This window comes from Ambystoma mexicanum, chromosome 11 (genome assembly GCF_040938575.1).
Source record: "Ambystoma mexicanum isolate Mex_15411 chromosome 11, UKY_AmexF1_1, whole genome shotgun sequence".
NCBI lineage: Eukaryota > Metazoa > Chordata > Amphibia > Caudata > Ambystomatidae > Ambystoma > Ambystoma mexicanum.
In genome coordinates this window covers 988,347,653-988,363,639 of record NC_090934.1, presented here as the reverse complement: position 1 = coordinate 988,363,639, position 15,987 = coordinate 988,347,653, and the positions used below count along the sequence as shown (strand labels likewise).

Here is a 15,987-nt window from a genome sequence, read left to right as displayed (position 1 = left end):
CTATTTCATCCTTTTAATAGCCTGTATGACTTCATTCCCGGTAATCGGCGAGGCTCAGTTTTCAGCCACGTGCTGTGGAATACCCAGGAGAGGAAACCGGTCAAGCAGTGTGGCGAGCTGTGCATAGCGCATCCTTTCACTTCATGGAAAAAAAAACTATAAAACTTCTCAAGTGTTTTACAATTTTTACCTCTGCCTCTTAGTGGCGGGAAAAATCAGACTCATATTGATGAGGTATTTCTGCTCATAACTAGGAGATATTTACCGCATGTGGTATTCCCAAGAATACCTCATGCAAATAGTAACCTAGATTTTATAATTTTTCTGGCGATGTAAACAAATAGCACTTGAAATGTTGCTTTTATTTTTGCTGCTGCCACAAAATTGGTTTTGAGGTCGGGAGGTTCTTGCTGTATGCCGCAGAGGCACCGCAGTGAACCAATCACTAGCATTGCACTGTCAGGATGGAATGGGATAGGTCAGGATAACTCATAAGCGAGAAATACTGCACAATTGTATTAATGATGACTTTTAGATGAAAGCAAAAAATACAAGGAAAAGGCATTAAAGGTTTGTGGTACTTTTAGAATCAAGGGCATTTATAAAGGTGGTACTAAACTGAGGAACGCCGTTGCAATCTGGAAGACTTCACGTGATGTTTTGTTTGGAAAGAAGTTGTAGCTGCTCTCATATTGTTTTTCCTATTTGACATATCAGGAGGAATACCGAATCCTGTGGTAGAAATGTGTTGTTCATATAAAACAAATCTGCAGTAATGCTTAATGTGATGCTATGTATCCAGCATCTTAAAGTGCAATTTTCTTTCTTTCTCCTAGGTCCAATGTGACAGCAACGGTAAGTATTCTACTGCTCTGTGTGGATCAATGCTTTCCTATCCAATGCAGGTAATGTTTGCTGCCACCTGGTGGCAGATGAAGGATCTTCAATCGTCTTTTGCAAGGTATTTTCCAGTGAACTTAATACTTTGTGTTTCCAAAGGAAAAGAGGGAAAAGATGGCACTTGAAGTTCTCGATTCGTATTATAAGCTAGCAGTAATTAACACATTTGAGATTAGCATGAAAATATGATGATTTTCTAGGCGCTCCTTTAATTTCCGTTTTGTAAAAGAAACTATAACCATCACCTAGACCCAGAGGCTTTGCTAGGTGGGGGTTGACGGTGGGGCTATAGCCCAGGGTCTTTTGTTTGTAGACCCGGATAGAAGATCAGGGACTACAACCAAAAGGCTATAGCTACCCTACCCCAAATCCCTCCAGTCCCGACATTAGCTTAGCCCCTGATCTTTTCCAGACCTAGCAACACCCTTGCCCCACTTTTGCTTGTTTCTGGTGAACGGATATCAGGATGTTTCTCCAGCCTCTAGGATAAAAGCTGGGAGCTCTGGCCCAACTAGGCAAGAAGGGCTCAGTAAGCCGCCCTTTGCTTACCTACAAACAATATACGGCAAGCAGGGGTGTTGCTAGGTCTGGAAAAGATGCGGGGCTGCGCTAATGTCTGGAGACCCCAGTGACACCTCTGATGGCAAGCTCTCCAGGGGGGTGTGGGTGGCACAAGATATAGAATTCTTTTCTTGTCTTTGTTTTTGTTTTATACCTTCTTCCCCTTCCCTTTCCATACCGCACCCCCCCCCCCATTGATGCGCATTGAAACACGTTTTCACTTTGAAATAGTTGTCCAGTGAAACATCTCTTTAAAACAACTCCAATAGTCTTCAGTTCACGTTTACTAGCAAGGTAAAATCGCAGCTTCCCTGATAGTGGTCCCATTTGTAGACCCCCCCCCCCTTTCCTCATGTCTTCCTTCCTGCCTGTTCTCCCAGACGCGTGTGCCTGGGCCTATGTGTTCATTGTGAGATTCTCCGACTGCCATTTGGTTGAATCCTGTAGGTCACACGGAATTTCTGTTTCTTTAATGGGACTGGCCCCCATACTCCCCTCCCTCACCCCACTCACCCTCATACGACAGGCCCACTAAACCCACACATATATGTATATGTATATATGAAACAGAGGTCGAAACAACTGCAGTCAAAATAAATACGTAGCACACATGGCCTACTTGTCCCTGTTACATTGCTACTGATCGACCATGATTTTTGCCTAGCAGAGTTGAGTCTGGATTGTTGCTGAGTTCCAATCTACTGGGCACATCTGGTGTCGATATGATTTGATATTGCATTTGTAATGCGCCTATACATAAGTGTTTCAAGGTGCGACGAGGCAAGGGAGGGGGAACAGAGGGAAAACAGACAACGATCCTACTAGGCCAGGTGTCATTCAGATCACGCAAGTGCACGGGAAGGGGGAGGGGGTAAGTGCAGCGGAGGTTAGGGGGGGTGAGTGCGGTACATGGGATAATAGACTAAAAAACAGCAGGTAAACTATGGCCAACAGGAGGCAAATGCAAGGGTAAGTGCAGACATTGGGTGTCAAGTGCTGGTAGAGGGACTGTAGGGGTACAGAATCAGTCCCCAAATGCGAGGGTTGCCAGGAAGGCAGTGCAGGTGTGCAACTGGTGGTGGGAGGGACCTGGGCCCGAGATCAGAGGGTGGCCAGGTAACCAGTGCAGTTTCGGTATCAGCCAGGAAGTCAGCAGGGGAGAGGAGGAGAGAAAGCAGAAACAAAGAGAAAGGTTTTGACGTGCTTCCGGAACCAGAGATGATTCTCCTCAAGTTTCAGGGAGGCAGGGAGGCTGTTCCAGAGGTAGGCCCCAGCGAAGAAAGAGATCTACCACCAATGTGTTGCTTGGAGAAGCGACTTGCCGTGAGGGAGTTGGAGGCGGTGGAGCGAAGAGCTTGAGAAGGAAGATATTTAGGAAAGCATGGGAGAGGAGGAGAGACAACCAGTTCATAGGCTACTAACACCTGGCTCTAAAAGCAGTCCAAAGAAATCAACTTTACTTTACTTTATTACATTTATATTGTGCAGCCATAGACCATGGGTGTGAGGGCGCAGACAAGACAGATAAAAGACATGGAATAACCGGGAAATCCCTAAGTATCTCCAGAACAGGGAAGAAAAGGCACTAAAAGATTTGAAGCCTACTATTTAAAAAGGAAGTTTTTGAGACCTTTCTTGAAGTTACTCAGGGCTATGGAGCTTCTTAGCTGATCTTGCAGGGCATTCCAGAGTGCCATCCTGGACTCCACTCCGTTAACCTTGGAGTAAGTAGACCCACCAGAATATCCAACTCATCCCACTAGGATGCAAATTCCATAACATTAAATGTTACAGACAAAAGAAACATGTCAAACACCAGCACCCTACCGGTGCAAACAGGCCTAATGTCACATGCTATTGATGGCACTGTTAGTATAACGGATCCAAACAAAATGACATTCAGTATCCATAACTTTCATTCTGCCATTAAACATGCCGCCAAAATCTCCCAGTGGGTGGAAGAATTTAAGGTCTCGATATTCTGTCTAAACAAAACATGGTTCACTGACAACTATTCTACTTCCGTCAGCACTATACTGCCACATCAACACAACACAACTGGTCAATAATCCCACCAGGAAAAAATGTGGAAGTGATGACTTCTTAGTCCATGCTAATCTTAACATAATAGCCATTCTGGTCAGCTCAAGCCACTCTTTCTAAATACCTGTTGGTACATACTACATTAATCACACCACCACTATCAATGTTCCTATAGCATACCACCCCAAAGAACCGACTCCCAATTCTGATAAACAACAACATATGCTATCCCCCCACCATAACAATGTTGCCAAATTATTTGATCATATTCCCATGAACATGTCAAATGTGGCATGTGCTCATACTACTCACAATTTGGAAGGCGAATCCTCATGAAGGCAATGTGCACGGTTTATTGATTTCACAGTGAGAATGCTAGTATCTATACAGCCTGTTAGTAATATTAATGTCTCAACAATAAAATACAGATGCTGCTGTGAACATGGCCAGAACGTGTTTCAATTAAACACATCAACACCTCCCCTGTCTTCTTTAGGGATAATTAATCACAGTTGGTGTTTTCTTCCTGATAAGAATCATGATTCTTCTTGACATGTAAACAGTCATGGCAATCTATTGTGTGCACATCCAACCTTGAAACACTTAACATGAACCTTCCTTATGTTCTTAGCTAGCTGAGATATGTCACATGACTATGATCATGCCAATGCCAAAGAAATGGGTATGCTGGGCTATATCATTCTGTGGCTGGTGATGATGGTGAACCTTGGATTCTACTGATCACCCACCACCGAGATGGCCATGTATGGAACATTATCTACACATTAAAACTGCCCCATAGTAGCACTATACACAATCTCCCTCCCCAGGAAAGATCACCAATTCCTCCTGAATCAACAGGAAGGTCTGCCGCAAATTTTGAGCAACCAGAGGGCGAATTGCAGATTAAAAATGTAGTCCAGACCCTAAATTGTTGCAGCAAACTTCTGATTACTTCTATACAGCCTAGAGAAAGACATACCAAGAACCCCCAATGGTATTGTGCAAGCCAGATCCAAACCCAGGACTCCTCTCATTAGACAGGCTGCTAGATGATTGGATGAACAACTATCAATCATGAAAAATGTGGGAGAAACATTGAAAGCAAAAGGAGCAAGACAAAGCTGTATGAGGACAAACTAAGATGCAAAACCCTCAACCAAGTAGACCACCTCCTCATCATCATCATCATCAAAAGGGAAAGAAAACTGTTTTTCCAGAACTGCATCACACCAGCACAACATACATCAGTGTAAGTCTTTAAAATATACCCCGGGTGAGGAACCCACTTCAATGAAACATCAATCTGCTTCCCTCCGAAGATATGGTGGAATTTACCCTCAGCTTTCCTGCACAAGGTGAAGAGAATGCAATGCAGTGTTAAACTTTAAACAGGATGTAAGCTACCATCCATACCTGACATAACAGATCTATCAATTCCTTAACTTTGATACCATCACTAATGAGGACATTTTCAACTTTTAAGGACACTTACGGGATCAGCAGAACAATACTACTCTTATCCTGCATCCCTGATTGAGGAATCAGTGCACAAAGAATCACAGACATTTGTGTGCTTCTTTAGCAAGCAGAAACATCCCTAAAAACAGCAAAATTCCCATGATCACGCCACTCCTTAAAATAATAAATTCTACTCCCACCATTGCCGATAACTATACCTAATATTAAACATTCCATTTATGGGCATAATAATCAAATACATCATGACCTTCCAACTCATGACATGACAGGAGGCGATAACTTGTTGTGGAAGAACTAATCAAGACAAAGGGCCTGATTTACAAAAATAATTTCAACAGGGCTTTCACATGTTAAAACAGCTTTGTAAATCAGGCCCTAAATCTGCATTCTGATACCAAAATCTACTTCCCCTAAATATGAGAGAGAATCCTGGAATCCCCTGATAAGAACATCCCATTCTCAATCATCCTCCTTGATTTCTCAGCAGCATACAGTCAACCAACTGCAGCTTTTCAAAGACTACACAACAGCATGGTTGTTTTCACTGTCCATTTTAAGTAGGTTGCCGACTATCTACGAGAGTGTTCCTTGCAGGTTAAAATTGATGGATCCACTTCACCAATGAATCCATTAATTTGTGGAGTGTCTCAAGGCTCCACCATCTCTCCAAGGGTTTTCAACTCATATTTAAGTCCAATGGCTGACCTGATTGAATCCTTCACAATCACTTCTCAAAAGTATCCTGACAATTCTTCAATCCTTCTGAAGATCGCTCCCAAACATACAGAAAATTACCTTATCCCCACCTTTTTGCAAAGACTACAAGACTGAAAAACAGAATGATTTCTTCATAGCTACCTCCAAAACCAAAATAACATGTACTCCTTATCCTCTGCAGTCCCACTGCAGTCCTTGTTCCATCTTTTGAACTTTCTAATTCCCTTCGTCTTAAAATCCACCCCAAAACACCCTTTGTAGGCCAATCTATAGATTTTAAACTTAGTTTTAAAATTAGTTTCTTTTTCAACAGCTATTTGACTTACCTTGAATGTCTGCTAAACCAGGCAACTGCATAACTATTTCCAAACTTTAGTAATGTGTCATTTGAGCTATGTCTGCTTTGTAGAAATATTCACTTACCGTAAGCCAAAAAGGCCATTACTTGTAAAAATAAAAGTCTTTAATCCAAACCAAAATTCGATCTGGCCAACCCTGTTTGAAAAATTAACATTCCTGTTACTTCTTTTTAATTATTCAAAGTAAAACACACCTTTAAATGTACACACATTTAATTAAACGCTTTTGGTAACAAAATCTCCAAGTTGCTAATTCATCAAGTAAAACGTAAATAGTAGAATCTGGTCATCTTAGATTGCTCAGAAAAGACACACTGCTGCTGTAATGACTATGTTGTGACCAATCCCTCCTGAGATGAGATAAATGAATGGGTTGATGCTTAAAGTAGACCATTGCTCATGTACCCAGGTTCATGTTGGTGGGCAGGTGTTTTGTTACATTGCCCCTTAGTTTATGGACTTTGAGTGAAGGAAAGCTAGCAGATAATTGCAGAAAATATGCATGATGTGAGATGTATGTGGGAGCACTCATTTACCGCTTCTAATAAAAGCTGGATGAGTTCTATACATGTATTTATGCAGTAGATATTATGCTAACCTGGTATGGATTGTTAACTCTGGCAATTAAATTTTGGTATCCTGATTGTTGAATTTGCATGCCAATTTGTTGTCATTCGTAATTGGGGAAAAAATAGGCTTTTACCCTTTTTTTCTGGGCAGCACTGGCCTTCCATATCTGTGCTTTTGTCTATAATTATGCGTGCACACGCTGTTTTGTGGAATTCATATCAAAGGTGATGGGATCATGTGAGTGTCAGGGGTGTTATATACATGAAAGAGAGTATGTTACCTAAGCAGTAGATTGAAGTCAATAAGTACTACTACATGTTGTAATGGAATCTCAGGGTTTGAATGGTGACGCTGGTTAAATCTTATTGGCAGATGGCTTTCCTGGCCCAATCAGGACCATATTGATTGCATGAGAGGAGAGGTATCATGCTTGCGTTTGGCAGGATGTTTCAATTTTCCACCCACCCCAAATCAGGCTTGCACAATTTTTATTTATTAAAGACAGATATTTTTTATGAACCTGGCACCCCCAATTGAACAATATTGATTCCCTACAAACTCCCTCCATTTTGTGACAAAAAACATGCAGGGCTGCACTGAAGGTCTATTTTTTAATAAAATAGAAATAAGTAAATTAATTTAAACATAAACACATTATAATTGATGAAATTCCAACTTCAATGGTGGCTGTGATGAAGATGTATCCATACGCTGCCATTTAAATGGTCAAAACAGGCATTAACTTAAAAGTGATATTTTAAAGCACGCACAATACCATATGTGCATTTGACTTGTCCTGAGCGTGTATTCACCATGCAATGAACAGTGTATTAGAGCTCGTTGAAATTGTCATTTCATAGGAAACCAAATTAAATTGGAACATTCCTGTCCATATAAGTCACTCTACGTCTTATTCATTAAAAAATAGACTGCCTTGCCCACTCAATAGACATGTCAGAATTTCACATATTGTTCTAGGAAACCTATTTAAAAGACATGCTACTTGATTCCAAGATGGCGGCTGGCAGAGGAGGATGTGCCTGAGTGTCTCTCCCCGCCGGGCTGCACCAACTAGCATAGCAAATTAGCATTTTGGGCGAGTCGGAGCCCAACAACTGTGACTGACAAAGATCACACAGTTTATAGAGCGGAATAAGCAGCCGATCGAGAAACCGCACTCTGAGGACGCAGAGATGTTGTCCGGTTCCCCCACAGCATAAGCAGGTGAACCTCAAGCACGCCGGAGCACCGAAGACGAGACATACGGAGAGGCAGAGGCAAGCCAGACACCCCAGCCGCAACAGTAAGCACCCCTAGGGCACCTGCAGGGACGGAAGAAGCCCTCACAGCCGAGACAGGGCATGGAGACTGCCAAATCTATGCAAGGTGCCTCCGAATGGATGGAGAAACTGAGCCTGCCTCCCGGCAGAGACAGAGTGCGGCAACATATGGTACCACACGGTAGCAGGGATTGTAAAACTCCCACCTGCCAAGGACCATAACGCCCACACATGGGGAAACAAGCATGGAAGGAGACCCGGCCCACTAATCAAGACCAGCGGCTCCTGCGGACAATAAGTCATTGCACACACGGCCCCCGGATTCTCTGAAATTATGAGGCCCGATCACATAATGCCCACCAGCACCATGCCACGTTGAACTGCAGCTGGGACATTAGCCCACCTGCCCACCTAAAGGAGGTGCTGGTGGACTATAAATCGAGGGCACCGTCCCCTACTCTCCACCCATCAAGGAGCCTTTCGAGGGACGGAGAATGCCAAATAATCTAGGCTGCAGACGAAGGAGCCCACTGTGCCAGCCAACATGTACTACGCGGACAGCACCCGCCGCCCAGGCATAGCAGCACGGGGGACGGCCGCCAACTCGAGGAGCCTGAGAAGGGTCTCTGCACCAGGATCAGGACAACCAGGCACAGAGATAGCACAGTGAGTACAACGCAACCCGCAGCAGGACCCCCACAACCACATCCCATAAGGTCCATGGATTGAATGCACGCGCAGGACAATTGTAAGGCCATACACCCCCGGAACCAAGAGGCCAAAGGGGCACATTGGTGAATCAAAGGTACACGGAAAGGCCTCCCCACAAAAGGAGCGATGGAACAGTCTATATCTCAGACCACCATAGACCCTTAACCAGCATCCACTACTGGCCCACCATCACCAAACACTTGCTGTATTTGCTTTATCTCCTCTAATTTACGAGCACATGAACATGGCATCGCTAAGGAGGGTGACACTTACCATGGCCTCCATCCTCCCTCTATTCCACAACATATCTCCCTCAAACGTCCCACCTAGCACTTGGGATAAAACCCACCCTCCCATACCGTCCAGAGACCCGCACCACCCTTATCCTATCCTATCACCTATAGAATGGATAGTCAAATTTGCCACTCCTCCCACACCCCTCATCCCATGCCCCACTTACTTGAGAAATACCAAATTTGTCTCCCGCCTGAACACACACAACATCAAAGGTCTTGAACTTGCATGCCCCGTGCCACTGAGAAACACTAGACTAAGCTCCCGCACCAGTCTCAAGCACACACCCCTGAGTAGTCTAACCCGACACACAAGGGACTGCAAATCACCACTCCATGTTCCACTAGCAACCCTCACTGCCAACTCTAACAACCATAGCACCCCTTTATCATGTGAGCACCCGCTAGGGGACACAGGGGCCCCTGCCACAACCACTATCAAAGGTGCCCTCATTAACGCACGGTCGCTAGCAGCCCATGCTCTTGATATTGCAGACATGATTACCTCAAATGACTCAGACCTCCTCACTGTACAGAAACTTGGTTACACGCTGATGCCGGACCATCTATCTCCATGGCCGTCCCAGAGAACTACTCTATTATCAGAGCAGACAGAATACCGGGGATAGGTGGAGGGGTAGCTGTCATCGCTAAATATAACCTGAACATCGGAGAAGTCACCAAACTAGACATACCCTCTGCTGAACTTCTATCCTTTAAATTCTGATTGTCCAGCTCCAGTACTAAACTTGCTCACCTTGTATAGAGACCACCAGGCACAATCACCTCTTTAGAGGAGGACATCTCCCACATATTGAACCCAGTTCCCAAATGATATTATTGGGCGACTTCAACCTCGGCCTTCAGGACCCTAACGATTCAAATGCTTCCTTGATTAATGACACTATCACACAATTAGGCCTGACACAAAGTATTAACAAGCCCACACATGCTAAAGGCAGAACTTTAGATTGGCTGGGTGATGTCAACTGCGACATCTCGGTGACTGACATTACTCCTTGCGCTTGGTCAGACCATTATCTAATCAGCTTCACTATAACCATAACTACACAAAAAAGCCTACCACATAACATATCACTACAATCTCTAGCTAGGAAAAAACGCAACATCTCTATTGAGAATCTCAGACCATTACTGCACCCAATCACCTCTGCAGCTCCTACTTCCCCTAACTCCAATCCCACATCCCTAGTCAAACTCTACAATGACACACTGGAACTAGCCTTGAATCAAATAGCACATCTAAAATTAAGAAAGATTAAACCAACGGCACATATGAGCAAATGGTTCTCAGCAGAACTAAAAGCACTTTGGATTCTCAAAAGGACAGCTGAATCCATCTGGAGGAAAGCCCCATCTATCACCACAAAAGAAAAATTCTCCCTGACAGCAGCTACATACGAAAACCGCTATTACGAATGCAAAAAAAAAGATTTTTAATACCAAAATACACAGCGCCAAATCCGGCACAAAATAGTTATTCTCCCTTCTATGAGAAATGGAATCACCTGTGCCCCCAACCGATGATTGCATCAAGGACAAAACCTGGTGCAACAACATCCAACAAGCACTCTCAAATAAAATAGCTCTCCTGCAAGCTAAGATTGAGTCTAAAAAAGCTAACCTTGTGTCCAAAGTCCACGCAAGTGACACTCCCAGCTCACCCCAACCCGACTGCCCCCCCTTCCGTTTCTCACCAGTCACATAGAACAAAGTAATCAATATAATTGCCAGCCTAAAACCATCCAACTGTCTAGGAGACCTATGTCGGCATCAGTTATCAAGGATGGGGCCAAAGATCTAGCTTTTATCACCTCCCTGATCAAATCATTGTTTAAAAAATCTGTAGTCCCACACAACCTCAAAGAGGCCTGGGTTCTACCCTTACTCAAAAAACCAAACCTTGACCCTAACACACCCACGAACTACAGGCCCATCACGACTGTCCCCTTTCTCCTAAAAATAATAGACAGAGTAGCTTACCTCCAAATTCAGGCATGGGACTGAAACAGCCCTCCTGGATATACAAATCCAAATGGATGAAGCCAAAGACAAGGCAATATGGCCATTCTGCTCTTGTTAGATTTGTCTGCAGCCTTCGACCTAGTCGACCACCAAATACTCACCAAACACCTCTCTTCAGCTGCTGCATTCTCACAGGATGCCACCAATTGGATCTGGTCCTTCCTATCGGACAGAACAACCAGGGTTTTCGCCCTTTCTGGCAGCGCCGCGGCGGACCCTGTACCGATCCCATGTGGAGTCCCCCAAAGTTTGTGCATCTCTCCCTCACTTTACAGTATCTTCACCAAGTTCCTTTTTGACCGCCTTGATGACTTGGGAGTCACATATATACGAACTATGCCGACGACACCCAGGTCCTCATTGCGCTCACTGGGAGCTATGAGGAAGATGTTGCTAAACTAAATGAGAACTACCTTGAAATACAAGCATGGATGGCCCCTCATAGCCTCTGCTTAAACAACGACAAGACGGAACTGCTGATAGTTGGTTCACAGGCCCGTCTCAATAAACTTGACCCCAAATACCAAGCCTTCGTCATCGATGGAAACATTATAAAAGTATCTAAAGAAGTCAAAACACCGGTTGTGTACCTTGACTCAACTCTCTGCCTCAAAAAACAAATTAATGCCACCATCTCATCCCCAGCCTACACTAATAAACGTATCAATGCCTGTAAACCCTTCTTATCTACCAACAGCCGCCTCACACAGGCCAAGGCTCTCATAGTGTCCAAGCTGGACTACTGTACCACACTCTTCTTAAGTTCCACGAACCACAATTTGAACAGACTACAGATACTCCAAAACAACGCCCATAGATGCGCCCTTAACCTCCCATGCAAGGCCCACATCTCCTCTGCCAGGAAGGAATTACACTGGCTCCCTATCCGTGAGAGAATTAAACTATGAGCACTTGTTATTACCCACAATGCCTCTACCTGACAGCCCCTCGCTACTTGTCTGACAAATTTACTAGACAAAACTCTTCCAGACCAACCAAATCCCCATGCCTACACCAGCTCATCGCCCCATGGTTCAACCTGAAAACAGCAGGGGGAGCTAGCTTTACTGTGCTAGCAGCCAAATCTTGGAATGCCCTAACTATGACAACCAGAGCTGATACATAATTTTGGTCGTTCCTAGATAAGGTAAAGGAACTACTCACAACCCAGCAATAGACTGTTAACTGCACTTAGCCAAATCCTGCGCCTTGTGCTCTTTATATTTAAAGTCTCCATGATCTAAGTTATGCCACCACTTAGGCTACATGTGCCCTTGTTGCCAATATATGCTTCTTTACGGACCTTTCTGTAACCTGGTCCCTTACACCAACTATTGTTCTGTATCATTCTATGTTATACCCTGTATGTGCAACTATATGTAGCACTGCTGCAACTAAGACAATGCGCCGACTTACCCTAAGGTTTGGCTGTGCTAGACAAATAAACAAACTTAACCAAACTAAACTAAACTAAACAGGGATAAAGTGGTGAGCCTGTGGCAAACCCACGGCCATCAAGTATGGGTTTATGAACAGAAGTGGCACGACACAAAGACAACAGTGTGAAGCACAGACCACGAGCATTGATGTCCAAGTCTAGAGCCAAGACCCCAGCGCAGTCCCCTCCTCTAAGAAAGCAAAATCGAAATGTAAGACAGCTTTGGAGTGCACAGGACACGGCCGATACAAGCAAAGGGGCGACAGGAACAGTCCCACACGAGCCCCCCCTGCAAACTATAGAAGACAACGCAATGACCAAAACGAAAATGCAGAGCTGCTTCAAAGATCTACAAAATCAGATCCTCCTCTCCATCCAAGAGCAATTTCAAACACTGAGAGACGACATGAAGCAGTCCCTCCAAGAGGTCAAAGTGGATATTGCTAAGCTAGAAGAGAGAACGGACACGCTAGAGAGAGTAGTGCAGCAGGTGGAAGAAGACACGCTAAAATCAGACAAACTGCTAGAACAACTTGCATGCACCTCCAACAATCTAGAGCTCCGGTGTGAGGATTTGGAAAATAGGTCGAGAAGATCAGACATCAGTATCAATAACCTGCCCGAGTGGGTAGAAGACAAAGACCTACAGGGAACGATTGTGCAACTTTTCACAGAAATTCTAGCAGAATACACTGAACTCCAAATAAAAATAGACAGATTACACCGGGTAGGCCCCAAGAGATCAGCAGAACCAGGGACAAGGCCAAGGGATGTCCTGGCGGCCATAACTTCTTACGCTCAAAAAGAGCAAATACTGCGCAAGGTGAGATATGCAACCCTGATGCGAGTAAACGGCCAAGAAGTCCAACTATATCAGGATCTAGCCCAATCTACCCTCCTGAAGAGACGGAAAATACAGCTGGTGGTTCAACACTTAACGGCAAACCAAGTGAGGTACAAGTGGACTTTCCCGTTCAGTCTCCTGTTCACATGGGAAGGGACCCAACATAGGATAACAACATGCGAGGAAGGGAAGCACATCCTGTGTCTGCAAAATGGAGATGAATCAACTCATGACCGGCAGCATAGGAAAACAAGAGCCCCCAAAAAGCCGGGGGAGTGGAAAACGGTGACGAAGCAACAGATGAAATACACCAGAACAAGGAAATACAAGAGACACAAATAAAGAAAGATCGTACAATAAGGAGATCGAAAGTACAGATTAAGGGCAAGGACTCGGCTAGAATAACAAAACACAGGCCCTGGGAGATCGAAGGAAGGCTTGTTTGGAACCTACAGTGGGGTTTAGGATCCCCTGCAACAAGGGACTGAGGTGGATAGGAGGTCAGGCGCTAAGGATGACCCGTCTGGGCGCACATAGGAACCTAGCGCCCCCCTCAGGGGGAATGGGACATCGGGACAGGGAGGGGGTGGCAGGAGGGAATGGATGGCAGAGAAATCACCAAAAAATAGATCATGGAACTCCAAGGGAGCGGCAAGGGGAAAGGACTATTGTTATGTGGAACAATGGATTAGAAAATTACGAACCAGATAAGGATTTTGTCGCACAATGTCAGGGGGATGAAAACACTCTGACAAAAAGGAAAAAACTAGAACGGCAAGCATGGAAAATGAAGGCGGATATCGAGAAACACATATAAAGAAGGAAGACAAATCACAGATAAGGATAAGGGGATTCTTACATATATACCAGGCTAATGCAGAGGGGAATAGAGCAGGTGTTCTCATAGCAATAGAAGACAAGCTCAACGCTGAAGTGCAGATGACAAGACCGACAAGGAGGGGAGATACCTCTTCATGAATATGATGTTGGAAGGCAGGCACATCACCCTGGCATCTATTTACGCCCCAACACAGGACAGGAAAGATTTCTTAAAGGAACTCTAGGGGCTTTGGAAGAGTTCGCCACAGGAGCAATCATCATGGGGGGGCAACTCAAGATAGCATGCAACCTCACATTGGACAGAAACTCCAAAACACGAACTGAAGCAGGTGCCCCCACGACAGTACTCAAGAAAGCCTTTGAAGCGCTGAACATCCACAACCATGGCGGTCAAAGAAACGAGAAACACAGGGATACACGCACTACTCCCACATTTATAACAAACAATCCGGAATTGACTGTATGTGGGCCTTGGCAGGAATAGTGAGTAAGGTGTTGGAAACAGAAATTGGTCCAATATCACTCTCGTACCATGCCCCAAAAGAATCCACCTTCAACATTCTGAATCCTAAAGGAGGGGTCTGGACCTGGAGGTTCCCAACGGACATACTACAAGATATTACGATAGTGGAAACGATAAAGGAGAAGATAGACCTCTACTTTGCTGAAAATGACTCAGGCACAACGCCCCAAGGAATAATTTGGGATGCATTCAAGGCAGTACTGCGTAGTGAGCTAATAGCACTGAAAAGCCAAAGAGACAAGCAACACGCAAAATGTGAAGAAGAACTGGAGAGAACGCTAGCAGAAGTGCGAAAAGAACTCTTCAACAACTCCAACAGGAAGGCAAAACTAGCCATGAAACATATCCAAGGCCAATTGGGGATGCTTCAAACCAGGAAAGCAGAATTGGCCCTTCTGCGAACCAGACAAATGTACTATGTCAGCACCAACAAAGCCAACAAACTCCAGGCGCGGCAACTCCGTGACAAGGGTCGAAGGGCGACAATAATGAAAGTGAAAGACCAGCAAGGGAACATAAAGATGACCAAAGAAGAGATGGGGGAAATAATGAAGAGATACTACCAGACCCTATACCAATCAGACAATCTGCAAGCAGACAGCCAAAAGACATATCTTGAAAGAATATTGCTGCCACAAATATCGGAAACAGACAAATCTATGCTGGAGAGGGACAAACAGCCAGAAGAAGTAATCCAGGCTATCAGGAGGCTACCGAAGAACAAAGCGCCAGGCCCGGACGGCTAAAAAGATTCCTTCTATAAAAAAATCCAGAAAATCCTGACCCCGAGACTGACCAAGCTATACAATAGCTTTAAGACACAGGGTAACATAACCCCCTCAATGAATGAGGCAAAGATGGTGAACTTTCCCAAGCCAGGAAAGGACCCGATACTGCCGGGATCGTACCGACCAATCGCCCCAATTAACCTGGATGCCAACTCTATACAAAGATATTGGTAGAAAGGCTCTCCAGACTCCAACCAACGCTTGTGGCTCCCGATCAAGCAGGATTTATTCCAAGGAGGCAAACAGCAGACAATACGCAAAGAGAAGTCATCTCATTGAAAAAGCAGAAAACACACAGACCCCGGCGATCCTGGTATGATTGGACGCAGAAAAAGCGTTTGACAGGGTCGAATGGACTCAACTTTTTCACACTATGGAACGCATGGGCTTCGGACACTCATACATGCAGATGATCAAGGACAACTACAAAACGCCCACAATGAGGGTATCACTAAACGGCCTCTTATCGCCCCAAATCGCTCTTACCAGAGGTACAAATCAGGGATGCCCCCTTTCAACCCTCCTCTACGCATTATTTTTGGAATCATTGCTGATAAGAATACGAACACTACAACAGATTAAAGGCATTCAA

At 44.7% G+C, this 15,987-nt stretch overlaps 1 protein-coding gene across 1 annotated transcript in view; it reads left to right on the top strand.

Moving 5' to 3' along the window:
- The window catches only part of LOC138505095 (receptor-type tyrosine-protein phosphatase beta-like), a 221,127-nt gene that overhangs the window by 73,752 nt on the left and 131,388 nt on the right, over positions 1 to 15,987 (top strand). Inside the window, exon 2 of the mRNA XM_069625409.1 lies at positions 837 to 855. Coding sequence (XP_069481510.1) covers positions 837 to 855 — 19 coding nt within the window. The remainder of the gene's footprint in view (positions 1 to 836; positions 856 to 15,987) is intronic.